Genomic DNA, 27913 nt, shown 5'->3' on the forward strand with positions numbered 1-27913 from the left:
GCAGTCCTCCTGCTGCAGCTTCCTGAGTAGCTGAAATTACCTCACTTGGATTCACACCTTCATTACCACTTTATTAAATGTGAGAAATAAAAGGAGGCTCTGGGTTTGACCGCTCTGCCCCCTCCCATGGGACATGTAGGGTCTGAAGCAGTACTTGTTTACGGTCACCATAGCAATGTGACAGACAGTGAGTGTTGGGAGACTTACTGAAGCATGTGTTGGCTTTCAGGTGTTAAAGAAAATGCAGAGGCGTCACAGCAGCAACACGGACACCATTCCACCTGAAAGGTAGGCACCCCCAGCTTCGTTCTCCACCTGAAAGGTAGGCACCCCCAGCTTCCTTCTCCACCTGAAAGGTAGGCACCCCCAGCTTCCTTCTCCACCTGAAAGGTAGGCACCACAGCTTCGTTCTCCACCTGAAACGTAGGCACCCCCAGCTCCGTTCTCCCCCTGAAAGGTAGGCACCCCCAGCTCCGTTCTCCCCCTGAAAGGTAGGCACCCCCAGCTTCGTTCTCCCCCTGAAAGGTGGGCACCCCCAGCTTCGTTCTCCCCCTGAAAGGTGGGCACCCCCAGCTTCGTTCTCCCCCTGAAAGGTAGGCACCCCCAGCTTCGTTCTCCCCCTGAAAGGTAGGCACCCCCAGCTTCCTTCTCCCCCTGAAAGGTAGGCACCCCCAGCTTCGTTCTCCCCCTGAAAGGTAGGCACCCCCAGCTTCGTTCTCCACCTGAAAGGTAGGCACCCCCAGCTTCGTTCTCCACCTGAAAGGTAGGCACCCCCAGCTTCGTTCTCCCCCTGAAAGGTAGGCACCCCCAGCTTCCTTCTCCCCCTGAAAGGTAGGCACCCCCAGCTTCGTTCTCCCCCTGAAAGGTAGGCACCCCCAGCTTCGTTCTCCCCCTGAAAGGTAGGCACCCCCAGCTTCGTTCTCCACCTGAAAGGTAGGCACCCCCAGCTTCCTTCTCCCCCTGAAAGGTAGGCACCCCCAGCTTCCTTCTCCCCCTGAAAGGTAGGCACCCCCAGCTTCGTTCTCCCCCTGAAAGGTAGGCACCCCCAGCTTCGTTCTCCCCCTGAAAGGTAGGCACCCCCAGCTTCGTTCTCCCCCTGAAAGGTAGGCACCCCCAGCTTCCTTCTCCCCCTGAAAGGTAGGCACCCCCAGCTTCGTTCTCCCCCTGAAAGGTAGGCACCCCCAGCTTCCTTCTCCACCTGAAAGGTAGGCATCCCCAGCTTCGTTCTCCACCTGAAAGGTAGGCATCCCCAGCTCCGTTCCATCTGGGGGCTCAGGACTTCGGGTGGTGAAAGGTAACCAAAACAGATAGAATGAAACCTGCTTCTTAGAAATAGTTGTTAGGACTGCAAAGGAGGTCAGATGGCAAACCGCTGTGCACAGTGTTTTAGTCAGCTGTGCGCTCCTGCAACAAAATACCCAAGACAGCTAACTTTATGAACAGTTACCCGGGCTTCTGGTGTTAGAGGCTGAGTCCAGTTGGCACTGTATAGGTGCAGTGGCTGCCCTTTAGCCCTATCACCTTGTAGAATAGGTGGCAGTGCAGGCTACAGGTGTGGGAACCAAGGGACTACATCTGGGAACTGGACCCAAGACAGGGAGAGGGGCTGGGTTCTCACAGTCTCATCTGGGAACACACCACCAAGGGCCCAGGACCTCCCAGGAAACTCCACCTCTTAAAGGTCCACAGCACCTCCCAACACCACCACCCCAGGACCAAGACTTTACACATGGATCTTTGCAGGGGAAGGTCTCTCAAGTTACACCTGAGCCTTAGCACACAGTGACAGCCTTTTTTACTAAATTCTCAAAGCAGAATAGCCTGGTGTTGCTTCTGAGGTGATTTTCAATCCCTCCGTGATCAGTGATCTACTTGGCTCATTGTATCCATAACTGTACTCTAGGATTTTAACTTATAGGGATGTCTTAGTCAGTTCAGGCAGCTATAAGAAAAATGCAACGGTCAACATGGTTTAAACAATGAGCATTTATTTCTGACAGTTCTGGAAGCTTGGCAGTCCAAGATCAAGGCATTGGCAGATTCAGTGTCTGGTGAGAGCTGGTTTCCTGGTTGACAAGTGTCCATTCCTTTGCTGTGTGCACATGGTAGAAGGGTAGGGATTTCTCTGTGGCCTTTTTGTTACAAGGGTGCAAATCCCATTGCTGAGGACCCCACCCTCAAGACCTAAGGATCTCCCAAAGCTCCTGTCTCCCAATACCGTAACACTGGCAGTTAGGACTTCCACATAAGAATCAGTTGGTGAAACAAATATTCCATTCAGAACCCTGAGGAAATAACACACAGAGGCCAATGACATTGATTACATATCCTGAGAGGAGGGCCACCGCACACAGCACAGGGCCACATAGGGAAGAACCAGTGTTGGCTCACGGCGAACTAGAGGGAAGAGAGAGCATTGATTGTACTCTTTGCGGGAAAAAACAAGCAGGGGAGGAAAACTGAGTATGATACACTACTTTGAATAATGGCTCTGGGGTATAAAAATGATCTCTAGTTGTTTAATATCTAGTCCTGGGTGATTTAGGACAGAGGAGATTATTTTAATCACCTTCTCGTTACTGGGACAAAATTCCCAACACCCACAACCTGAAGGAGAAGAAGTTTATTTTTGCTCCATGGTCAACTGGCTCCAAGGCAGAAGCAGCCTGGGACAAGGGTCTAGTGGAGAAAAGGCAGTCAGGAAACAGAGCAGGAGAGGAGGAGCAGGGAAGAAAGACGAACCCTCCCAGATCACACCCCCAGCAACTCACCATCAGACCTCCGCCCTCCACAGCAAGCCAGCTAGAGTTTCCCTTAATGCAATCATCATCCAAACACATGAGGGTTTGGGGGGCACCTCAGATCCACACCATAACTTTTATCCCTGACCCCAAAAGACTCAAGTGCATCTTTTTATGCAGAATCCACTTAGTCCATCTCTGGGAATCACCAAAGTTCTAACAGGTCTAGCACTGCTGAAAGTTCAAATACAAACTCATCTCTGAGCCTCAAGGCAATCGTAGCTGTGAGCCCCTGTAAAAATTAAAAAGTAAGTTAAATATCATTAACTACAATGACATAGGGTAAATACTCCCATATTCCAAAAGAAAAAAGTAGGAGAAAGGAAAAGAATTGGATCAAAAAAGACCAAGTCACAGTAGGACAAACATTAAATCCTGTAGCTGCATATCCAGGACTCAGGGACAGGTTGTGGTGAGACGTCAGTCCCTAAGGATTTGGGTGGCCCCACCCGAAAGCATTGCTGGTTGCAGCTCTCCTGGCTTCTCTCTTGGGATGATGCTGCTCACTGCCTGCAGCTTTCCTCAGCAGACATTTCAGATTCCCGGCATCTCCAATTTTCTGGCGTCTCCTCCACACTCTGAGCTTCACTCTCACAGCGTCATACGCTGCTCTCCCAGGCACATCCCAGGCCTTCTGAAATATGGGTGGAAGCCTCCCTGACCCTACAACTCCTGCATTCTGCATACCTGTAAAGACTTAACACATGGTTGTCACTAAGGTCCCCTGCCAGCCTGAGTAGTAGCCAGAATCATGGCTACAGCTTGGATAGGTCCCTTTGATGATGGCTGCAGAGGCCTCTGAGGACCTGGATGGCTGAGCACTATGAACTGAATCCAGGGAAACCCGTTCCCTACGTGGCCCTTCTCAAGCAGGCTGTCCTTGGGCTCTCTTCTCAAAGCAAAGTGTTTCAGAGTTTATCTTTTTATACCCTTGAGCCAGTGAAAAATGGAGTATTGCTGATTCCTGGAACGCCCTCAAAGTATTCTTCCTGTTCTTTTGCAGCTTGTAAAGTACTTGGCTGCTTTTTAATGCTGCTGTTTTCACCAACCAAGCTTTCCGCGGTCCCTACTTCACAAGGGCTTTCTTTTTGGTGAAACTCAAAACTTTTCAAATCATTCAGCTGTGCTGCTTGCTCTTTATTCTCGATGTCGATCTGACTAAAAGCAGCCGGCAGTACCCACACGACAGCCTAAATATTCGGCTGTGCTGAAATTTCCTGCACCAGATAAATTAGTCTGGCCAATCTCAGTGTCCCACAAAGTCCCAGGACATGGACAAAATACAGACAAATTTCTGCCAAAGCACAACACACGTGACTTCTGGCTCAACTAGTGAAGTCCTTGATCCCAGCTGAAACCTCCTGATTCTGTTCTTTATCATCTGTGTTTCTTTTAGCATTCTCATCTTCTGAGCTCTGACTGGAAGCTCCCATCAAACTTGACTTACAGCGTACTAGAGTTTCCATAGCCAGCACTTACAAATCTTTCTGCACTCTTCCTGAAAATCGATTCTGAAGTATTCAGAACCACATGATCACAGCAATAGCCCCACTTCTTTGGTACCAAGATCTGTCTTAGTGACTTTCTTATCAATGGGACAAAATACTCAATCCCCACAATTTAAAGGAAGAAAGGTTTATTTGGGCCCACAGTTTTTGGAATATTCAGTCATAGCTGTCTGGCTCCACGGCAGGAAGAGCATGGTAGAAGGGTCTTGGAAAGCTGTACGTGTCATGGTGACCAGAAAGGGAGGAGCCAAGGAGGAAGACACACCTTTCTAGGTCATCCCTGAGTGATCTCCTTCTAACAAGGCCCTGCTCTTACTGCACATTTAACTGCTGAACTCATTAGTGGATAAATCATGATCCAATCACATTTCAAAAACCACCTCTGATCATATGAGGCTGGAGGTGGGGTGGGGGCTCATTCTCAGTCTAAACCATGGCAGAGATATTGCCTGCATGTGTAAGAGTTAGATAAGAGGGGATGGGAGAGTGAGCCCTGGATTACAGAAGAGGTGTAAACCATTTTGGTCATGTGTTAGGCCTTGTGATAAAATAGATGTCAGATAGATAAATATAATGTCTAAAGCAAACACAGTTCAAATTTATGTCTTAAACTCAAGAGAGTATACACCCCAGGGTATTCTCAGATTTTGACAGTCTCCAGCCCTCGAAGCTCTGTGCCAGCCCATGCATCCAGGGAATAGGCAGCCAAGCCTTTACTCCCTCATCTCCTATCGCAGGTTTCTTGTGTCCCTGCATCCCTGTACCACTAGTCCAGACCAGCCTTGGGACCAAGGTTGGTATCAAGCCTCCCTGTTCTGCAGGGAAGTTCATGGGTGATAAGCAAGATGAGCCCTGGTCCAAATCTCAACCTCCTCGCACCTGCCATGGTTTAGGTTTCTGTGTCTCCCAGAATTTGTGTTGGAAATCTCATTCCAAAGCCAGCAAAGATGACATTTGAAGGTGAGGCCTTTGGGGGTTAGTGAGATCAGATAAAATCTTCATGGTGGGACCCACTGTTGTGGCATTGTAAGAAGTGGCCCTGTAAGAGGAGGAAAGGAGACCTGACTTGCTAGGACTCACCATGGGAAGCCCCCTGCCATGTCATGACACAGCATGTGCCCTCACCACATGCAGTGCCATGCCTTTGGACTTTCTGTCCTCCAGAACTGTGAGCCAAATAAACTTTATTTATAAATTTCCCAGTCTTGGGTATTTTGTTATAGAACATAAAACTGACTTAAGATACTACCACTGGAGGGCTGGGGATTTAGCTCAGTGGCATAAGCGCCTGCCTTGCAAGCGCACAGTTGTGAGTTTGATCCCTGGTACCGATAAAAAAAAACAAAAAACAAAAAACAAAAAACCACCAGTGGTACTTTAGGCAGGTGATTCCACTCCCTAGGTCCCTTTTCTCCATCCACAGATGACAGATGATAAAACTCACAGTTACTTAATGAAGGAATAGGTGTATAAGGCACAGACTCACCATCTGGCTTGGGCAGAGTGTGCCTGTGGGAGTTTCCCAGTCTCTGCCCTTGTGTGAACCATGAGAGCTTTGAAGGCAGAAACCATGGCACAGACATAACGACTGCCATGTATACAGGTGTACCATGCACTGCCCTCAAGTGAGCCGATGAGGCCAGGGCTACATTTTACAGATGAGTAAGCTGAGATTGAGAGAGAGGAAGTCGATTACCTGAAGTCACATATCCAGGAAGTAGCAGAGCTGAGACTGAGGCCTCGATCCGTTTGCCCTCCAAGATCTGTGCTTCTGAGACACTGGATTTTGGCTGCCTCGTACCTGGGTGGATCCGCTTCTGCTCCAGGGCTGCCTCAGCTCTAGCCCTTAAGTCATTAAGTTGGAAGCACAGCCTCTGTTTCCCACAGGGAATATTCTTTCCATTTTAGGCTGAAATCCCGGCTGGAGGCAGATAGGAGAGAGACCCAGGGAGAGAGGCCAGCTATAAAAAGCCCTCAGGGGTCCCCAGAGCCCCATGGATACAGAGTGCTGGTTATCTCCACGGGATAGGAAGGGCTTTCCAGGACCCCACGGGGCAATGGGGGGCACCCACAAGGGCCAGTGTGGACAGCTGCCAAGACTGTGCTTTCTGAGCTTAGCATCGAGAAGTACAGAAAAAGCTCAAGGCCCCTTGAGGCTCATAGCCATGGTGTCTGTTGTTGTTGTCATTATTTATATTATCATTGTTAGTATCCAGGGCCCAAGGAAGCAGGATCACACGTTTCCCAGGCTCTTGGTGTCAGCAGGGATGGGGCTTGGCAGGGGAGAGGGAAGAGACAAACGTCTTCGTGTTGCACCAGATTTCTGCTTGTGCTCCCTCAGGTCCAGTTGCTAAAGCCCGAGGAACCAACTTGAGACTTCTCAAGACCACCAGGTCTTGCTGTGTCTCACAAATGTTCTAGTAAGACAATTCCACGCCCAGCTAAAAAGAATTCTCTGGTCAGATCTGTTTGGGAAACACTGGGTTGAAAGAAACAGTGCTAATTTTTGCAATCACAGGTTTGGTCAGTGCCATCAGCATGGTCATTCACCCTTGCAGATAGCTTTTCTTTGTGCCAAGTGCACTGTGCCATGTGGCAGAGCTGCAGTTGAGAGCTGTTATTAGCCTTTGGCCAGGTGTGGTGAGCAAACCTGTAATCCCAGCACTCTGAGGGGCTGCAGCAGGAAGATGGCACGTTCAAGCCCAGCTTGGGTAATTTACTAATTTAGCAAGACCCAGTCTCAAAGTAAGAACTACAAAGGATTGTTGCTCAGTGTGAGGATTTTGGGTTCAACCCCTGGTGCTGAAAAATAAACAAAAACTCTGGAGCTCTTCCCCCAGAAAGATTCTGATTCAGCTGACCTGCGGGGAGTGGGGCTGGACACCTATTTTTCATAAGCTCCCCAGGTGATCAGCCGGACTTGAGAACTACCAGTCTCAATGGGGAATTCGATGGCTATGATCAGTCCACTGTAGAGAGAGCCAGAAGTGGGACAGCCTTCATCTGGGTGATGAGGGAGGCTCCCCAAAGGCAGGGAGGTTTCAGCTGAAGTCTGGTCGAGGCAGGTGGGTGGCCCAGATGGGATGGGGGTGGTGGGGACCTGCCAGTGAAGGTGACAGCCTGCAGCACAAGAAAGAGGCATGGGATGAGATTGGAGTCTAGGGCCAGGTATTCCAGGGTGTCTGCCAACTTCATGTCTCTAAGCCTCAGTGTCTTTATCTGTATAATGGGAATGCTGTTAGGAACATATCTTTAGGATTAATAAGAGAGGGTAAATCTGGGAGTCTTAGAAGGGCTTTTAGTGTGATAGTGAAGTAATTCAAGATATATGGAATGAGGGGAGAGTAAATGACACAGGTCAAGTGTGAAAACAGCAGAAAACCTTCCACATAGCATCTCTTCTGTTACTGTTGTGTTGTTGTGTGATATCTAAGGTGCATCTATGGAGCACCTACTATATACCCAGAGTTGTGGGGCCAGCGGGTGAATGAAGCTCAGCTCTTGCCTTAGCAGCTCATGATGTATTTGGAGCCCCGTGGCATCTGTGGGGAGGCCTGATTAGCTACTTCGAGGGGAAGGATTGGGAGACTTTGTCCTTTGCACTTCCCAGACACACTTGGGAGCAGTTAAGCTCCCCTCGGATCTATGGTATAAACTGAGTTTCCACATGGTGAGAAGAGAGGACAGTGGGAGGGAGGACAGGCAGGGAGACTGCAGTCTGCAAAGTGGGGGGATGATGGCAGTCTCTCTGTGGGGTCTTTGTGAGGCTGAAACGGGACAGCACTGCATAAACCCAGCACCTGGGAAACCAAAACCAGTGGATCACAGGTTCAAACCCAACCCAGGCAATTTAGCAACTTAGAAATTTAAAAAGTACTGCGGGGGATAGAGCTCAGTGCAAAGGCCCTGGGTTCCATCCCCAGTAGCACCAAAAACAATTTTATGTATATATTCAGGGGCAAGCAGATCCAAACTGTAGCACCTTGTCACACAGAAACCGCAGCCAGGCGCTCAGCCCTGAGGCCAGCGTGGATGAAGGCGGCATGTTCGAGAGCCTGAAGGCCGAGCCAGCCTCCCCGCCCGCACTCTTCTCCGGCCTGGCCAGCAGCCTGCCCGCAAGCCCCTTCCCGGCCAGCCTGGTGCTGGGCTCCTCTGCAGGCGGCGGGGACGTGTTCATCCAGATGCCCACGTCCAGGGAGGAAGGAGGCGGCCGCACCAGCGAGGGTGGCACCTACCACCACCGGCAGCCCCACCACCACTTCCACCACAGTGCCCACCGCGGGGGCTCCCTGCTGCAGCACGTGGGTGGGGACCACCGCGGACACCCGGAGGAAGGGGGTGACGAGCAGCCAGGGACGCCCGCGCCTGCCCTGTCCGAGCTGAAAGCTGTCATCTGCTGGCTGCAGAGAGGGCTGCCCTTCATCCTGATCCTTCTGGCCAAAGTGTGCTTTCAGCACAAGCTTGGTGAGTCCCCGGGCGTACGGATGTCGCCACCTCGGGCTCCACGCGTGGGTCCCCTGGAGCTCCTGAGGCAGGGCCTCTGCATCCAGCATCACAGGAGAAGGCAGCAGAGGTTCAAGGTGTGGGATGCTGGGTCAGACCTGCACTCAGATTCCGGCCGACTGGCTGTGTGACTTCAGGCAATTCAGTTGGCTTCTCTGAGCCTGTTTCCTTATCTGTCCAGTAGGGGTTGGGACTGAAACCTAATCAGCTACTCAGGTGGTGGGAAGGAGTAGAGTGTGGTAACCAACCGCTCAGACCACCAGGGATGCACCCTGTTCCCCGCCTTCCTAGCTGTGTGATGCTGGGAACAGTACTTAACCTCTCTGTGTCTCATTCTATCATCTGTCAAGGGAGGGCTAAGAGGGGACGTGCAGGCAGCCCTCTATCTTTAGAGCTTTAATAGGATACGTCAGCTTATGTGCAGAAGTTCTACGCAAATTCACCATTTCATATAAGAGACCCCCATATAAGTGTCTGCAGTGTTGGCACCCTTGGGGGTCTCAGGCACAGTCCCCCAAAGTGCCAAGGGGCTCCTGTCCTTCCCGGGATGGCAGTGAGGTTAAAGTTGAGTTAATATGTGTGAAGCTCTTCAAGAGATCCTGCCACAGAGCAAGCGCCGTGCCTGTGGAGACTGTCATTGTGTGGTGTTCATTATTAGCACACATTAAAGTCCATACTACAGAGTCTGGCACTTAGCGAGTGCTCGGTGACTACCAGCACAGTAGTGGTTGGTATTAGGAAGCAGGGTTGTAATTCAGAAAGTGCTTAACCGAGAACCTGACACGTACTCAACGTTCAGTAAATAGGCTCTAGTATAGGGTGATTATTATTGTTCCTTTATTATTAGATCATGATGTTGCTGAGGTGTTTGTCAACTATTATTTTAGTCTTAGGAATGATGGTAAGAATTATCTTGAGGAACTTAGGTTTTTTTTGTTTTGTTTTGTTTTTTGGTATCGAGAATTGAATTTTTTTTTTTCTTTTTGTACCAGGGATCAAACTCACGGCCTCCTGCTTGCCAGGCAGGCGCTTATGCCACTGAGCTAAATCCCCAGCCCTGCATTTTTGTTCTGAGACAGGATCTCACTAAGTCCCCAAATTGCCCCTAGTAGACTCAAATTTGTAACCCTCCTGCCTCAGCTTTCTTTCCTCGGTGCTGGAATTACACGTGTGTGGCGTCACTCAGCTCCATCGGCAGGTTCTGACCTTCCTCCCTGGTGAATCCCAGTCAGTAACTTGGGGCCCTCCAGCCTCTCACCTTTCAGCGCCCCCTTTCTGTCCCTAGAAGTGGAAGCTGGCTTGTCCCCTCATGCAACCTGCAACCTGAATCCTGGCAGACTCAAGGCCAGGTTTTATTCTTACGTATGGCCAAGTCATTTCAGTGTGTGTGTGTGTGTGTGTGTGTGTGTGTGTGTGTGTGTGTGAGTGTGTGCTGGGTAATCAAAGAAGAGGACAAGCGAATTGCAGAGTTGCTAGTTCTTACTTCATGTTTCCAGGGAAGGAATGCACTTTTGCAAAGTAGATCTGGAACGCGCATACTGTTCTAGTAAGTAGGCGGGCGCCAAGTACACCCTGTGAAGGCTGAATTCAACCCGCGAGCAGTGAGACGTAGGATTTGAAAATCATTAGGCAGGGAGAAGCCCACGATTGTGGCTCGGCAAACAGTGGCAGTTAAAGAGTTGTGGAATCAAATTCATTTCTGTTCCCCCATCTGCCTCTGTCGTCTGTGTTTTAGCCAGGATTCTTTCCCCTTAGCATTAATCTTTAATGCCTTATGATGTCACGGTCTCTTTGTATGTATGCTTCTGTCGCAAAGAAGACACCTCAGCTTGTTTTTGAAGGTACAAAGACGGATAGCACCATTTATTAACTGCTAGCGATTGTATCCTGTAAGTGCCAACCCTCTGAGGTAGGAACTGTTATTATTCTGTCTATTTGACAAATGAGAGGACTGGGGCTCAGAGAGGGGTGGTAAACTTGCCCAATATCACACAGCAGAGGTGGCAGAGCTTGGGGATTTGAACCCTGATCTTGCCAGACTGCATAGCCCATTTTTTATAGCTTCTAACCCAGTGCTATAAAAAAAATATTCTATGGTGGTCTAAGTCCTATCCCAGGTCAACCTGGTTCCCAGTAGTGCCAGCACAGCAGCCCAGATCCAGAATGAGGTTTTGTCCCATCCTCTGACCAGCCACTGACTCTAGGAGATCGGGGATGTGGCTTTGCCAGCACGGCCCCTCCCTCCTCTGTCCCCCAGGCATCGCCGTGTGCATTGGGATGGCCAGCACCTTTGCCTACGCCAACTCCACGCTCCGAGAGCAGGTCTCGCTGAAGGTGAGTCACCCATCTCCTGGGGCTGCTGCCACAGTCTGGTGCTGTGGCTTCAGCCCCTGTGGTGTGCCTGCTCATGGCTGTGCAGATCCGAAGCCTGCAGCGGTCTGTCCAGGCTGAGACCCAGGCGCCCACGAAGCTGTGTGAGGGGGAATCTCCTGCTTAATCCTCTTAGAAACTGCTCCCTGGGGCCCCCTCTTCTGCCTCCCACCTCCACTTCAGAGGTCTTTTGTGATTGTCGTGGCCACCCGAGTGATCCGGGAGACTGTCCCTGACTCTGCCCAGCTGGCCAGCAACCTGCACCAGGTCCCCTCTGCCCTGTCATCCAACATATGCACCAGTTCAGGGATTGGGAGGTGGGCTCTTTGGGAGGTCTGTCTCCTTCCTGCTGCCCCTGGGAAGGTCCCCAGAAGTGTCATCCTGCTCCCCTGCCCTGCGCATAGGCTGTCCCCTCCCCACAGCAGCAGCAGCAGCACCCCACTCATCCCCACCCCCACCCCCAGGTACGTTCCCTCCCGCTCTCAGTCCATTAGTTTGCTTCCAAAGCACCCTCGTGTCTAAGGCTACTTCCCAGATGCTGCTCGCTGGGTGGATGTGGGACCCCACCTCTGTCCTGAGTGCACTCGGATGCTGGCTTAGCTCTGTATGCCTGGCATGGTGCTGAGGCCCCTGCCCATCTCTTGCAGATTGGTCCCAGCATAGACAGAAAAGTCTTCACGAGCTGGGGATATAGCTTGGTTGCACAGCGCCTACCTGGCAAGCACAGTCATGAGTTTGATTCCTGGTACCAAAAAAAAAAACCCTTCTCACTTCAGGTTTCCAGTGAGAAATCTGGCTACCTGACTCAGAGACACCAAGTTCTGTGCTTCTTCACACAGCCAGGGCTCATGGGTATCAGGATTGAAACCCAGACAACTACGCACAGAATCTATTCCTCCACCCACTCACAGGCCTTCAGACAGGTTGTACCAGCCTCGTGTCACACCTCTAGGAAAAGGGTGACAGTCCCTGGCCTGACAGTTTGACTTAGGGTTTTCTGAGTTTGTGACGGTGAGAAAGCTCTGCGCATTCTTTGGAAACCGGCTTTGCGTTCTGAATTTGGCTTTTACTCTGGGCTGCTCCTCTTACGATGCTGGCAGTGACAGTAAGCTGTGGCTGCCAATCAGCCACACAGTTGCGAGGGGAAACTACTGAGGTTCTGTAGGGAAGTTAGGTGCAGAAGGTGCATTTTCAACTTAATGGTATTTTTGACTTACGATGGGCTGGGGAGGGCGGGGCTGCCCTATCCCAAGTCGAGGTACCAACCCCTCGGCTCATGGCGAGGGTTACCTGCAACACTGAGTAGAAGGTGCCGAGCACAGGGCCCGGCACGTGGGAAACGTTTCATTGAGCTGCTTTGTAAAATCTGTGCCCCATCGAAGACCCTTCAATGCCAGCATCTTTTCCCTAAGCACAGAGGGCAGCCCGGTCTCCACCTGCACACAGCCAGCAAGTTTGGAGATCTCAGCTAGCCCCCACTTCCCGTGTTTCTCCTTCTCAGGGCCTTGCTAATCCATTCCAGCATTCCACCTTTGGTTTGGATTTCCTGAGAATCCAATGAAGATCTGTTATTTTGGGGGAGAGGAAGGGCTGCCTGCCCAGAGGCTTAATCACATGGGTAAGAGCCACTGGGTTGGAGGTGGATTTTGCAGTCGTCAGCCGTGCCCACCGCTGGAATGATGAGTGGCTGAGATGCACTCCGTCATCTGCTCTTGGAAACATGCCCTGCATGGGGCGCTAGGCGGTGTCTAGAGACAGCGCGTATTGAGCATTTACCGAAACTGCAGGGAAGGTTACACTGGGCAAGTTATGACCTCATTCTGTTCCGGCAAGGCACTCTCCCTGGTCCAGGAAAACGTAAGCTGTTGAGAATCAACGGCAGATGGGCCTCCGTGTGTCTCCCAGTGTCCAGGGCAGGAAGACATTCCTGTTTTTGCCTTCTCTGTACATTTCTTGGGGTCACTGGCAGTCTCAGAAGCCTCTGGGAAGCCGCACAGTGAGGCTTTCAGTTTTTCTTCTTGAATCCCAGAGATCCAGCAGGTCAAGGCTGGAGGAAGAGAAACAGGGCTGGACTGTGAGACGCTTGGACAGCAGTGCGTCCCTGTTTAACTTTAATCCTGTTGGTGTCGCCAAACTTTGGCCTTGAAGTCCAAGGCGGTGGGTCCATCTAGAACCAGGCTGTCACATTTTCTTAAAGGTGCTGCCCATTAGAGAGCTAAACCAGAGTCCAAGCCAGGATGAAGGTTTACAGGTGTAAGTTTGACTTAACCCTCAACAGCATCCCCATCTTAAGTGAGGGTATTGGAGCTTAAAACCTGTACCTTTGAGCAAAAGTTACTTAGTCTCTCTGTACCCCATTCATAACAGTAAGTGCAAATTTAACACTTACTATATGTCAGGTGGTCTTCTGAGCAGTCAGGCTGCACTTGTGCTGTTGCGAATGTCCTTATGCCCAGAATTCATTCAAAACGTTACCTTTCATGGTCGTGTTGTGTTTGGGGAGGAGCCAGAAGTCATCCAGTGCCACATCCAGTGACCACGTCGATGGGAATGCACTATAATGTTTTTACAAGCTGCCTTTTCATTGGCTGGCACTGGGCAGCAGTATACATTGTTTTTTTTTTTAATCACACCTCGTAAAGATACTTATGAAAGAAGGTGTCCAGAACTGCTTCACAAAGTAGTAAGAATGAAGGGATGTGTTTGAAGTGAGAGGGAGTACACTGAGAGATACTGATGGCAGTGTGGCTTTTACTGCAATCAACTTTTAAATTTAAGCACACCATATTTTTGATCAGCCCTTTTCATGATTCTATGAGGTGGGTACTAATATAGACCCATTTTACAGATAAGAAAGGAAATGCAAAGAACTCAGGTAGCTATTTGGAAGTTGGGTACCTCCCGAGTAACCAAATAAGGACTTGAACCCAGGACACCTAGCTCCAGAGTCTGCCATGAACCAGGTGCCTTCTGCCCTTTCTGGATGGTTCTCCAAGGAGGCGTCTACTATTCTGTCATCTTCTTTGTGGCCACTACTGGGGTCCCAGTGGAATGCAAAGTGTCCTTTTCTTTACTATTAACTGTTCTTTCTCCAGAACTTTGAAACACTGAAGTTTTCACTTAAGGAACATTCTGGAATGTTCCACCACATGTACCTTTGGTATCACAGCATCCTCAGAGCTCTCTCGATTCATCTGCAGGAGAAGAGGTCGGTGCTGGTCATCTTGTGGATCTTGGCCTTTCTGGTGGGGAACACCCTGTATGTGCTGTACACGTTCAGCTCCCAGCAGCTGTACAACAGGTGAGCAGGGGTGTCCACCTCTTCCGGTGGAAGGGTGGGGGGTGTGGGCTGTGTTGGGTTTGGGGCACACAGCCCTGTGCTGGGAGGCAGCCCACCAACTCTGTGTCATGTTATAACTTTTAGATTCCACTCCATTCTTGTATACTCGTGCCTAGGACAGCATTCTCTGGCAGAGATATAATGCAAGCCGCATATGTAATTTTACATTTTTAATTGCTGCATTAAAAAAATAAAAAACAGGTGGAATTAATTCTAATAATAGATGTTATTTATCTCTGTATAGTCGGTCCTCCATATCTGTGGATCTGGTATCCATGGATTCCGCCAACCTTAAGTGGAAAATATTCAGAAGAAAAATAGCATCTCTGCTGAAGATGTATAAATTTTCCTTCAGTCTTTACCCCCAAGACAATACAGTGTAGCAACTGTTCACATAGCATTTATGTTGCATTAGGTATTATGAATAATTAGGACACAATTTTTAAAGTATTCAAGATGATGTGCCTAGGTTACATGCAAATGCTGTCATTTTATGTGAGACTTGAGCATCCTTGGATCCGTTTGGTATCCGTGGGAGATTCTGGGACCAGCCTCACTAGGATACAGAGGATGACCATGTAATGTGTCATTTTAGCATGTGATGGATATAAAAATTATCAGAGGGATAGTTTGCATCCACTTTTCCACATTAAGTCTGTATAATCTGGGGCTTTACGCCTGCACTTCAGGCTTGTTACCATCAGCTGCAGTCCACGTGCTCAGAACAGTCCCATTCCAAGACGGAACCAGCTGCACCCATCTGTGGGTGCTTTTATACAAATGGAGTTGATTTATTAGGATGGAGACCATACAGCCCACAAAGCTGAAAACATTTGAGATCTAAGATGTTTGTTTCTTTCTTTGTTTGTTTTCTATTCTGGGGACCCAACTGAGAGGGACTTTCCCACTGAGCTACATTCTCGGCCTTTTTTAATTTTTGAAACAGGGTCCTCACTAAGTTGCCCCACTGACTTAAATGTGCAGTCCTCCTGCCTCAGCCTCCAGAATGATCACAGGCATGGACCACCAGGCCCAGCTAATATCTGTTCTTTTACAGGAAAAGTTTGTGGACTCCCGACCCTAAAACATTAACAGTGGTCCTTGAGATCTTAAATGTATGGGATAATTTCACTGTTTTCTTTACAGTTATTTGTGTTTTGTGAATTGTTTATAATGGGCACATTTCCTCAACATAGAAGTGCTTTTTCTTCTAATATTAAGGGGTAAAAGTGTTTGCCCTGTTTAATTTGAGCTGGGAAGAAACAACAGCTCCCTTCTTCCCCAAACGTATGGCCTTCTGTTCTTGTGATCTATTGACTCAGTTTTTTTTTTTTCCTCCAAATTCTTGATCTTAAAACCTATTGACTCAGTTTTAAGTAACATGGTGACAGATGGAGAAGCAGAGGCTAAGAAACTGAATGGCATACTGAGCCCTGTATTATCGTCTATTTCTTTAAAATAGCCCCATTACCTTGGCAGCCAAGTACCTAGAAATTCTCCCAAAGCAACAAGCCATGTTCCCAGATCTGCCAGCATACCCTGAGCAGGCACTCACAGCCTCACTCACTGACCGTCACTCACAGCCAGGACCAGTGGTGCACACCTGTAAATCCAACACTCTGGGAGGCTGAGGCAGGAGGATCACAAGTTCAAGTCCTGTCTAGACAGCCCAGCAACTTAGCAAGACTACGTCTCAAAACTTAAAAACCAACTTTTAAAAATTAACAGGGCTGAAAATGAGCTCCATTTTTAGGCCTGTGTTCAATCCCCAGTGCTGGGAAAAACAGAACATCACTCCTAGGGACATGCTGAACAGCCAGACTTTTCCCAAGTTCTTTCTGAGCTGCTGTGGAGTTTCCTGTTTATCTCTTGGGGATTTGGTTTCTCAGTCCCAGTGCAAGGCATAATCCAAGTTGTTGTCCTATCAATATTTGTCAGATGAATAAGTCTCTCCAAATTTTAAAAGTAAGTTTTCTATGTTCGAAAGTAAGCTATTTTTAATGGTGAAAAGTCAGAAAATGCATTTTCAAAGAAGACCCAAATCACCTCCAGTCCTTTCCCCGTCAGCAGCCATGCGAACAATTTTTTCTGCAGTTGTGTGTGTATACGTTATGGATGATAAGGTACAGTACAGACTACCTTATAACACTTTATCTTCATTTATTGCCATATTACTTTAAATTGATAAGTTGCAATTAGCAAAGTGCGTGTTGCTTTACCCTTCCATGCCTCAGCTTCCTATCCCAGTACCCAGGGCTGTTCAGACTGAAGATCGCTTTTCCAAAAAGTATGAGACCCAATGTGTTTCAGATTTTGCAATTTGTCAATTTTTAAAATACTTGGGGCTGGCAATATGACTTAGTGGCATAGTACCTGCCTGGCAAGCACAGGGTCCTGAGTTTGATTACTGGTTACAAAAAAAAGAATTATATAAACTTTCCTAGTTAAGCCACTCTAATCTGAAAACCCAAAATCTGAAGTCCAAAATGCTCCAAAATCACATTACTCAAAATGTTTCAGATTTTGGAGTGCTTTTGGGTTTCTGGTTTGGAGATGAGCGTCGTTAGCCCAGGCTCAGCCTATGCTGAGGAAAACACACTGACCAGAGCCCTTTGGGACTTTGTTACACTAGGCACTGCTTCATGGAGGAGCTCACCGGAGGCTAAGAAAAGCTGAACAACCAGGCCTGAGACAGGGCAGGGACCAGGGAAGTTTCTAGCTGTAAAATGTCCCCAAAACAAGGTTCAGGGGTCTGCTGTGTAGGCACCAGCTTGCTTTTTGCATCAAACATTTTCTTAAATGATCGTCACATAAGGCCAGGAGGTGGAAGCAACTCAAGCATCCATTGATGGGTGAATGAACAGAATGTGCCATGACCATGCAATGAAACATCCCTCAGTCTTAAAAAGGAAGGAAATTCAGGCACAAGGTACAGCGTGGATGAGCATTGAGGACATTTTATGAGTTGAAATAAGTGAGTCACAAAAGGTCAGGTACTGCATGACTCTACTTACAGGAGTAACTTAGAACAGGTAAATTTCCAGGGAGCAGAGTGGTGGTTGCCAAGAACTAGGGGAAGGGGACTGGGAACTGTGTTTATCGGATGTGGAATTTCCATTTTGCAAGATGATGAGAGTTCTGAAGTTGGATGGTGGTAGCAGTTGTACAACAGTGTAAATTACTTAATGCTACTGACCTGTGCGTACAATAATGGTTATGAGAGTAAATGTAATGTTCTGTGTGTTTTACCACAATTAGAACATATGTGTGTGTGAGCATCATTTCATAAAAGAGTGGGTATCTTAACATCCAAGAATTCATTAAGGATAAAGAACAATTCCATAAATGGAATAAACTTTGCTTCATTTCAGAAAAAGTGCCTTAGATCACTGAAAAGAGAATGTTACCAGACTGGTATTACCGTGCGTAAAGACCTCTGGGGCTTAGGAAGCAGATATTCCTGCGGGTGCTGGCGGGGAATTGGGTGGGCAAGGGCTCTGGGCAGGGGCTCTAGACTGGGCTGAAACTCAAGCTGTTTTAAAAACAGATTTGAGGAGTCAGTAATTTTGATGCTTTCTGAGGCCGACCCAGAAAGCAGCCTCAGGAGCTGGCGCCCAGGTATCAGCACCCATCTCCCACCCTGCATCAGCACATGGCCCACAGGCAGGGTCCAGGTGCAGGGTGCAGGTGGTGGGGCTTCCCAGAAGCTTGGGTTCATTTCCTGTTCATGCCTTTTTGAGGCATGATCATTTTCCGGGGGTCAGACCTCTGTGCTCCCATCACGCCAGAGCTGTATCAAACCATTAGGCAAGAGAAAAGCAATAGATTGCAGTCCACGTTCTGTGGCACCAGCCTACAGTATGTTTGCAAGTGACACCAACAGCCATCATCTTATTTTGCTCTCCTAACAACTCAGCAGGATGGCACTATGCCCATGTCACAGAGGAGGAAATTGAGCCTTATGAAGCCCTTCTGGGTCAACTGGTTACCCGAGGCTGGGTGGTTAGCGAGGAGCTTTGTTTAGCTCACAGGGCTGGAGGTTTAAGGGGATGGCACTGGCACTGGCTTGGCACTGGCGAGAACCTTAGGGTAGACTACATAGTGATGGGCTGCTGCGCATGTGCAGGAGGGAGTGCTTGCGGAGAAAGGAAGTTCCCACCCACCAGGGAGGCCCCGCCCATGGGACCACCCACCAGGCCCCGCCTCTTAAAGGTCCCTCCACACCATCTCTTACACCAACACACAGAATTAAGCTTCCTACTCTCCAACCCTTGGAAATTACATCCAAACCGCAGCACCTTCCTCAGGTACCAGCGGCCAAAGGCAGCCTGAGTGATTCAAGGCAACCATGAGTGAGCTTGAATCCTTCCGGGATTTGAAGTCTGATGACCCCCTTCAGCAAGCCATAATGACGCCACGGCTATTCACCAGCTCCCTGCCCTTTGGCAAATAGTGTTTCCCGAGCCTTCTTGCCTTTGCACATTTGTGAAGCCTGGCCCAAGTTCCTTGTCGCCTGCTCCACCTGAGTGGGCCACGGAGGAAAACCAGATGTCAGGTCCCACAGAAAATAGCTGAATCATACCGTATCATACCGTGTCATCACTGATGTTACTATTTTAGGTGATAGCATTTCTTGGTGATGGTGCCCAAGAAGAAGCAAAACTAACAGTAAAACGTGTCAGTCCACTGAAACCACAGAATACTTTAGAAATAAGTGGACTTAATGTCCTGCTTTGACACCAGCACACCCTCCCTCCCTGCCACCACCACTGAGAGCAAAACCAAACTGGCCATGGTAGCACATACCTGTAATTCAACCCTCTGGAAAGCTGAGGCAGGAGGATTGCAAGTTCAAGCCCAGCCTGGACAACTTGGCAACTTAGTGAGAGTCTGTCTTAAAATGATGGGTTCAGTCCCTAGCACTGGATGGAGGTGGAGATAATGGGGGGAAACCCAGATAGGTGAATTGAGTACCACCTGGTATCTGGAGATAAAAATGGGAACATGTAAAGCAGATCTTCATTGTATTGAAATGATAGAAGCACAAAAGATTTGGCAGAGTGAGGAAGTCAGCCAGCCACGTGGCACATCCCGGGAGGGGCGGGGGCAGAGCCTCAGGGAGGGAGAGCAGGGCCACAGACCTCTCTCCCTGCCTTTGAGCTTGATTGGCCACGCAGACCTGGAGAGAGGAGTCCCACAGAGGCAGCTGAGCTGCGGGAAGGACACAGGAGGTGTGGAGAGCAGCTGCGGGAATGGATTTTTCTCACTGATTTCGACCTATTCCAGCTGTTCAAAAAGACAAACACTGTGCAGAGAAACCAGATATAGTGGCACCTCCTGTAATCCCAACATTCCAGGAGACGAGCAGGAGGAGGAGGCAGGAGCCCAGCCTGGGCAATTTAGCAGGACTGCATCTCGAAATAAAAACTAAAAAACACGGCGAGGGGTATAACTCAGTACAAAGACCCTAGGTTCAATTCTCCATACCAGGTGGGAAAAAACAAATTATATGTATCTCAGACCAATGCATTCCAAAGATGCTTGAATAAAGAGGCCGTGCTCCGCACCCTTTTCCTTATAGCTGAAGCATTTCAAAAGCATCTTCTCTGTGCAGTGTGCACTGTTCCCTCCTTTGGAAGAGACACATAGACTCTACCTAGCCTTTGTTCATGGGTGCTGGCTCCAATCCTAGCCCCATGTTCTCGCTGAGACACCACACGCAGATGACTCTCCCTCTTAATGTCCCAATTCTCAGCTCAAAAAGAGTTAACCCCATCCCCACTTTGTAGAGTCCTCGGGAAGAGGAAATGCATTAAGACATGCAAAGTAGGGGCTGGGGATTTAGCTCAGCGGCATAAGCACCTGCCTTGCAAGCAGGCAGTCATAAGTTCAGTCCCCAGTACCGATAAAAAAAAAAAAAAAAAAAAAAAAAAAGACATGCAGAGTATATGCAGCCAGGACACCTAGGTCTGAGACATTTCTGTCCCTTAATATTTAAGGGACCTGTGCATGTTGCTTTACGTTTCCATGCCTCAGTTTCCTCATCTGCAAAATGGGTGCTTGCCTCATAGAGTTGCTGTTGTCATCATCACCGCTGCATGGCAGGGTCTATAACATGTTTAGGGGCTCTCCCTGCCAGTAACACTGTAAGGGAAGAAATGAGTCCCATTTTATTGAAGAGAACACTGAGACTTACAGAAAAAACTTTACCCAAGATCCAACGGATGCAGAAGCTGGGATTCAAATTCAAGGCCATCTGATAAAAGTTAAGTCTGCTGATACTGATGCCCTTGTGCTGGTTATGTCACCTCTCCAAGCCTCAGCGCTCTTGTATGGAGAGAAGCCGTGCTCCCTGCAAAGGAACATGGTGAGGACGTAACGGGATCTGCAGAGTCCAGAGCGTGGCCGGTGCCGGAGCTATCGGTTCCCTCCCTTCTCTGTGTGTTGGTTGCCTTCCCTCTGCTCTCCTTCCTTCTCCTCACCTTCTTCTGTGAAGAGTGTTGGGGACCTGTCAAGTGGGGAGTTAGGCCTTCATACTGCTCCAGGGCAGTCTTTTATTCCCAAAGCACTAAAGCTCAGAGAAGTTAGGAGACCTGCTTGAGGTTATGCAGCAGGTCAGTAATAGATTAAGGACAGGACACAGAGGTCTAACTCCAAGGTCCGTGCTCTTGCTAGGTGACACTCACAAGGCTCCCCCATGAGTAGAAAGCTCACCTGAGGCCTGGCCCTTAGTGACATCAGGCTCTCTGAATGGTTTCTCTAGCCTCATCTTTCTGAAGCCCAACCTGGAGACCCTGGACCTCTTTGATCTTCTGTGGATCGTGGGCATTGCAGACTTCGTACTGAAGTATATCACCATCGCCCTCAAGTGCCTCATCGTGGCCCTGCCCAAGATGATCTTGGCCGTCAAGTCAAAGGTAGGCACTGGCAGCAGCCTCCCAGTACCTTAATACGTTTTGATTTTCTGTGGCTTCCTGTAGTCATAAAGGAGCCTGAGGCTCAGAAGGAAAGGGCTCTGAGATCGATTGGTGATGTCTGCCAGGGGCACAGGATGGGGAAGCGGTGGCAGCAATGCTGTGCACATCCCCTGGGGAAGAGCTGCAGGCAGGCACTGGAATGAAGAGGAATTCAGGACTAAGTGGACAGAAAATCCCAGCCGTAGAATATAATGATTGCCAGTGCCTCTGTAAGATGACCCAAAGGGAACCTGGCCCATGGCAGATGCACCAATGGGTCTCTGAAAACTCTTGCTGTCCATTTTGTACAAACAGCTGTCCTCTGGGTTCAGAAAGCTCAGAATGTAGCCCAGGCTTCGCCTGGCAGAGAGCGGGTTAGAATTAACCATCCGTCTTGAGTGGCAGCTCATCAGCCCAGCTGCCAGGATAGTCTTTGAGCCAGCTTCTCCCCTCTGCAATGTGCACAGCTCTGGGAGAGCCAGAATCTTAAGGTTTTCTTAGATGAAGCTGTACCTCAGGTGCCCAAAGACAGTGCAGGAAGTTTCCAAATGGTTCAGAGAGAGAGAAAGGAAATCAGGAGAGGGACCAGTGGCCCCAGGGCAGTTCTGAGATAGCTCTTGTACCTTTCCAGACTGTAGTGACATCACTTTCTGAGCTCAGGCCATTACCAGTGGGTACCATGTGTTTGGCCCCAAGAAGCACGACCCAGTGGTTGTGTCAAGGACTTTGGCATCACATGCAGTATCGATCAGGCGCGAGCTATCCTCGTCTCCAGCTTTGTGACTTTGGGCAGATGGCAAGACCTCTCTGAGCCCTCATTTGTTCATCTATCAACTGATGCTAGTAACTGCGCCTTCTGCCAAAGCCCTGACCTCATAGCGGATGATGTAAAGCGCTTTGCCTCAAGCCCAGTGCATAGTAAAGTGTTCACTGAAGGCTTCACAAGTTGAGTGTTCCTGATCTGAAATGCTTGGACCGGAAGTTTTTCAGATTTTGGAACATTTGTGTATCACCATGCAGTATCACGAGGTGGTACCCACGTCTGACACCTGTTTACATGTCCTGTACACATAGCTGAGAAGTAACTGTGTACAGTGTTCTCAGTACACTTGTGTTTGGCTGTATCACATGAGGTTGAGTATGGAATTTTTTCTTTTCTGTCACATGTTGGAGTTCACCAAATTTCAGCTTTTGGATATTTGGATTTTTTTCAGAGTAGGGATGCTCGGCCCTGCCCTTATGTTATTGAATTACCATGACTTCTGGCTTTGGAATAGCTGTGCAAGCTCATATGAGTTCCCTGGCCTCTCTGTGTCTCAGTGGCCACCTCTGTAAGATGGGAGCAGGAACTTTACCCCTGGATGTCTTCCACTTGTCTGTCCAGGTACACAGACCATCCTTCTTGCCTGCTGTCTTGACCTGTGTGTGGATTTTGTCAGTGACCTTCAATGCCTAGTGGCTTCCATGTGGGTTCAGTCAGCAGTGGTGGTGAGCCCAGGAGGAGAGAGAGTTAGAGATATTATTATTCTCCTGGCACATTTGTTTCCTGTGGCTGTGTGACAGAGGCCATAGACTTAATGGTTTAAAGCAATGCAAGTTGATTTTCTTACAGTTCTGGAGGTCAGAAGTCCAACACCCATCTCAGAGGGCAAATCCAAGGCTTGGGCAGGGCTGAGCGCCCTCCTGTGTCTCCAGAGTCAATGAAGTGGTTTGCGTCCTGGGCTCCTCCCCTCTGACGTCTCTTCCTCTGCACACTTCCCTCTCTGACTCTGGCCCTCCTGCCTTCCATTTATAAGTACCTGTGGTGCCACTGGACCCACCTGGATGGGCCAGATCATACCCTATGCCTGGGTGCTTGGTGCAGTCAGAATAACAGAGTCCCCTTTGCCATGAAAGCTGATGTTTTCACAGGTTCCAGGGACTAGGACTGGGTTCCTGGTGCTGGTGTTGTGGTGGTAGGTGATTACTCTGCCCACCATACCTGGCTTCTTTACCCTGGACAGCCACAGTGCCATTCTAAGCGCCATACACGCATTACCCCATTGAATCGGTACACTGTTCCCATGAATTGGGCGCTGTTACTCCTTCCGTCCCTTCCCGGGTGTGAGGCAGAGGGTTCCCATCACAGGCAGCTTCTCTGGGCAGCTTTCTGTCCAGTCTGGTATCCACACTCCCCCATTGCTCCAGACTACCTCTTGTTGGTTTCCCTAAACTCAACCCAAACATTTGTGAATAGCCAGGTATTAAACTCTTCTCAGTTACCCGGGATTTGTGCACCCTGCCATGAGACTTCCCTGGTGGGGCTGCTCTTAGGGTATAGAGTTTGTGGATGCCCAGAGCTGGCCCGGCCCATGCGCATGCCCAGTACTGTGCACTACCTCACGGTCACTTTGAGTCACTGTCACCACCACCATTCCTCCTCCTCTCGCTGCCACTGTTCTGTCCGTGAGGATCCCTGGGCCTCGGCAGCTTCTTCGGGAGCAGTCAAGGTAACGACACACGGTAGACTGATTTCTGAGAGTGAATTTGGGATCTACCAAGCTGGGGCCTCTCCTCACTGTGCTGGGTCTCTAACTGTGGCCCCTGCACACACTGCCTGCTCAGGTCAGCAACCCGGAAATGAATTTGGATTCTTCCTCTTTCTCTTCCTTCCTTGTGCCTTCCGATCAGCAGCCAAGTTCTGCTCACAGCGCCTCCTGAATGACTGGGAGTCCAGGCTCCTCCTGCCTCTCCGTGGCCACCATCTAGTCCTTGCCAGAACAAAGTAGACTTTCTGTGTCTGTCCTCCCTGACCTCCTCCCAGTCCTCGCTTTCTATTCTGCAGCTAGAGCAGAAGTCTTTTTAAAGACCACTCATCTGAGCAGGCATGGAGGCACGTGCCTGTAATCCCAGCACTCTGGAAGGCTGAGGCAGGATGATTGCAAGTTCAAGGGCAGTCTGGACAATTTAGCAACTTAGTGAGACTCTGTCTTAAATTAAAAAAAAAATTTAAAGAGAGATCTGGTGATGTAGCCCAGTGCAAAGGCCACAAAATAATAACAATAATCATAATAGTAGTAATAAATGAACAAGTATTTTTTAAATTAAAGACTAATCAGATTACCTTTTTCAGTGGCTTTGCCTCACTTCTTCCCAGCGTAACCCTCTATCTTGGAAGTGAGTGCATCCGGCTTGTATATTGACGAATCGCCAATATCTGTATGCATTTAGAAGCATTTGTTGTATCTGTGTCTGTGTGCGCATGTATGTGTTTTGAGTGGGTAGGTGGCTGCATGAATGGGTGTTACATCCCTCCATGGATAAATTAGATGGATGGGGGGGGTCAGTGGATGGATGGATTGATATCTGGATGAGTGTGTAGATGGCGGTGTAGCGGGAAGGGTGGACGGGGGAATGGGTGAGTAGATGGTGGATGGGTGGGTGCATGGGGTGGGTGGGTGGATGGACGGAGGGAAGGAAGTGTGAATGAGTGGATGGGTGGGTGCCATCTGTACGTACTGCCCCTCACCACCTCCTCTTGTGGCAACAGTGAGAGCTTTGATTCCATTCTCAGCTCAGCTCAAACCTCTTGTATGTATAGGAGTCCCAGTAAGTCAGGCTGATAAACAAACCTACAAGCCAAGTAGCACTCACTTCTCTGCACGAGAAAAGACCACTTAGAGACTCTCAAAGAATTATAGTGGCCAAATGAGTGGTAATTAACACAGCGAAACACTGCTAAGCAATCACCAGGAGTCAGGCAGCGTGTTAAGCAGTGTCATTTATTCAGGAAATGTTTGCAGAATGCCAGCTCTGGACAAGCTCTGATGCAGTCATCGGGGATGCGTCCACGAACAAAGGAGACAGAAGTCCCTGTCCTCGTGGCATTGATAGCCTGCTAAGACATCGTCTTGCTTAACCTCACCAGCTCTCCGAAGATAGATGCCTGGGTCTCTTTTCTCAGAGAGAAAGCTGACTTAAATAACTTGACTAAGACTGTAAAACCTTGTAACAATATGGTGGCCACAGGAGCCTTTAGTACACTGGCAGTGTTGTGCTGCCAACATCCCTGTCTAGTTCCCAGAACAGCTGGGTCACGCCAAGGAAACCTCGCACTCGCTTCCCATCCCTCCTCCACCAGCTCCCCAGCTGCCCAGCTGCCTTCTGTCTCTTCTGGACTTTGTGTGTATTGGCGCTGTGTCACATGTGACTTTTTGAGCCTGGCTCCTTTCACTTAACATAAAGTCTTCAAGGTCATAGGGCGGATCAACACTTTATGCTTTTTTCTGGCTGAATGATGTTCCATAGTATAGATGGCTCACCTAGCATTTGTCCATGGATGGACTTTAAGGCTGGTCCTTCTTTTTAGCTATTGTGAGTATTTCTTCCATGAACATTTCATGTACAACTATCCATTTGAATACAGTCATTGTGGGAAAATACCTATGTGTGGAATTTCAGGATCTGACCGTAACTCTGTACTTACCTCTGAAGAGCAACCAAACCCTTACCCACCCCGGCTGAACCACTGTACATTCTCATCAGGATAAAACCAAGCAGGGAGAGATTAAGGACGCAGCACCAGGTCACACCGCCTGCAAGTGGCTGAGTTGGGATTCGAACCTGGGCGGTCCAACTCCAAACCTCTGCTGCTTACTTACACAGCCCTTCTTCCCGTGACAGTGTCCTGCGTTTGTTTGGGAACTCCTCAGCGCCTATTTCAGAGGCAAACTCCCCATGCACCTTGTAAATAAAAGGCTACTTCCAGCAGTGTTTCTGGGAGCAGGAGGGCGGGGAGGAGCCCAACGCCCATTCCCTGCACCACTGAGGTGTGGGCGACAGTTATTAATGCCTCCCTGGCAGCTGTCCAGTTCCCCCTTTCTGATTATTATTACTTTATTCAGAGAGATTAATGTACCAGGTCAGAGCACAGTCCGGCCTGTAAAATGTGATGTGAATAAGTCCCCCCAAGATAAATTGCAGGCTGGGAAAAGGTCCCGAGCCTTCCCTTGCCTGTCTGAGTGCTCTGGAAAATCCTCATCAATCCTTGTCTGCAAGGAAGAAAGGGACAGGTCTTCGTCTGCAGCTGGGCTGGGGCAGGTGGGAGGGAGGCACATCTGTCAGGGACCCCTGATGGCTCACAGCACAGATGCGCTTTCCGGGGTCTCCGCGCCATCCATCCGCCGCGAGGGCGGGCTGGTTTTCAATATTATAATTATTCCATTGCTTTGGTATTTGGGTCGCCTTGATGAGCCTGACGTGCGGGGCTGAGGGAGCCACCTCGTCTGGGGACTCTGGGAATCTCTTCATTCTGTTCTTTTTCTTAATCATCCCTCTGCCAGTGCCAATTCCCATGCCGATTCTGGGGCAGTGCTCACACCTGGGCCTCCGATGTGTGCCATGCTGGTCAGGAGGCAAAGAGCGTGAAAGATGGCGACCACTGGTCTCCGCCTGAACCCTGGCCACACCCTGGGGGTGTCTTGAGCTGCCACTTGTCACTCTGCATCCAGATCACTGGTACAGCTCTACCTCTTGCTCTTGCTGGGTAGGGCTGGTCCCTTCCCACCTCGCCTTCCGCATCATCCACACGCTGTCTCGGGCTCACTCCTCACCGGCCACACTGGTGACAGCAGTGTGCCTGGCACCTCTGGTGTCTTCGTTCTCAGGCCCCAGGCCCTTTGCGCCTGCTGCCCCTGTGCCTGGAGCAGTTCTCTCTCAAAGTCCCCTCCCCGTTCATTCGGGTCTCAGCTCCAGGGTCAGCTTCTCCAAGTCTCCCTGACCACCCTGTCCACAGTGGCTTTCTCCCAGCTAGGTGTGGCGCTGCACGCCTGTCATCCCAGGGCTTTGGGAGGCAGAGGCAGGAGGATCACAAGTTCAATTCCCTGTCTCAAAATCAAAACTTTGTTTAAAAAAATAGTGTGGGGGGATGCAAGGTCCTAGGGATATAGCTCAGTATGAAGGCTGTGGGTTGAATCCCTAGTATTCCAAAACAGAAAGAAGAAAGAAAGAAAGAAAGAAAGAAAGAAAGAAAGAAAGAAAGAAACCAACCTGCATTATTCATTATTATTTTGTTTCCTTCCTAGCATGCATCACTACCTGACATCCATGCATCAGACTGGTTTGTCTTAATGACCTGCTGCCTCCCTGCCTGCACTAGAATGGACTCGGGGCAGGGCGGGGCAGCCTAGGGGCTCCATGAGGAGCCTCATCTTAGTTACTTTCCAGGGGCTCAAGGCTGGACCCCCCCACACACACACACACATATAAGAGTTCTCTGGGCCCCCACCGCTGCCTTCCACCAGTCCCAGACATTTTCAGGGCCAGTACTAAATCCTGAAAATATAAAAAGGAGTAAGACACTGCGCTAACCCTTCTGCATTTGATTCTCTGCCAGTGCACTTTGGTTTTTTGTTTATTTGCTTTACGTCCTGGGGGCTGAACCCAGAGCCTGATGCA

General features: G+C 49.4%; 1 protein-coding gene across 5 annotated transcripts in view; it reads left to right on the forward strand.

The window, feature by feature from the left end:
* The window catches only part of Rnft2 (ring finger protein, transmembrane 2), a 73206-nt gene that overhangs the window by 2044 nt on the left and 43249 nt on the right, over positions 1 to 27913 (forward strand). For all 5 annotated transcript variants that reach the window (XM_063225712.1, XM_063225713.1, XM_063225711.1 and 2 more), the window contains 5 exons: positions 230 to 288; positions 8304 to 8773; positions 11070 to 11146; positions 14383 to 14483; positions 21286 to 21439. In XM_063225712.1, the coding sequence (XP_063081782.1) occupies positions 230 to 288; positions 8304 to 8773; positions 11070 to 11146; positions 14383 to 14483; positions 21286 to 21439 (861 nt within the window). The remainder of the gene's footprint in view (positions 1 to 229; positions 289 to 8303; positions 8774 to 11069; positions 11147 to 14382; positions 14484 to 21285; positions 21440 to 27913) is intronic.

This window comes from Cavia porcellus, unplaced genomic scaffold (assembly GCF_034190915.1).
Source record: "Cavia porcellus strain 051 isolate PalLab524CR breed Dunkin Hartley unplaced genomic scaffold, mCavPor4.1 scaffold_16, whole genome shotgun sequence".
Lineage (NCBI taxonomy): Eukaryota > Metazoa > Chordata > Mammalia > Rodentia > Caviidae > Cavia > Cavia porcellus.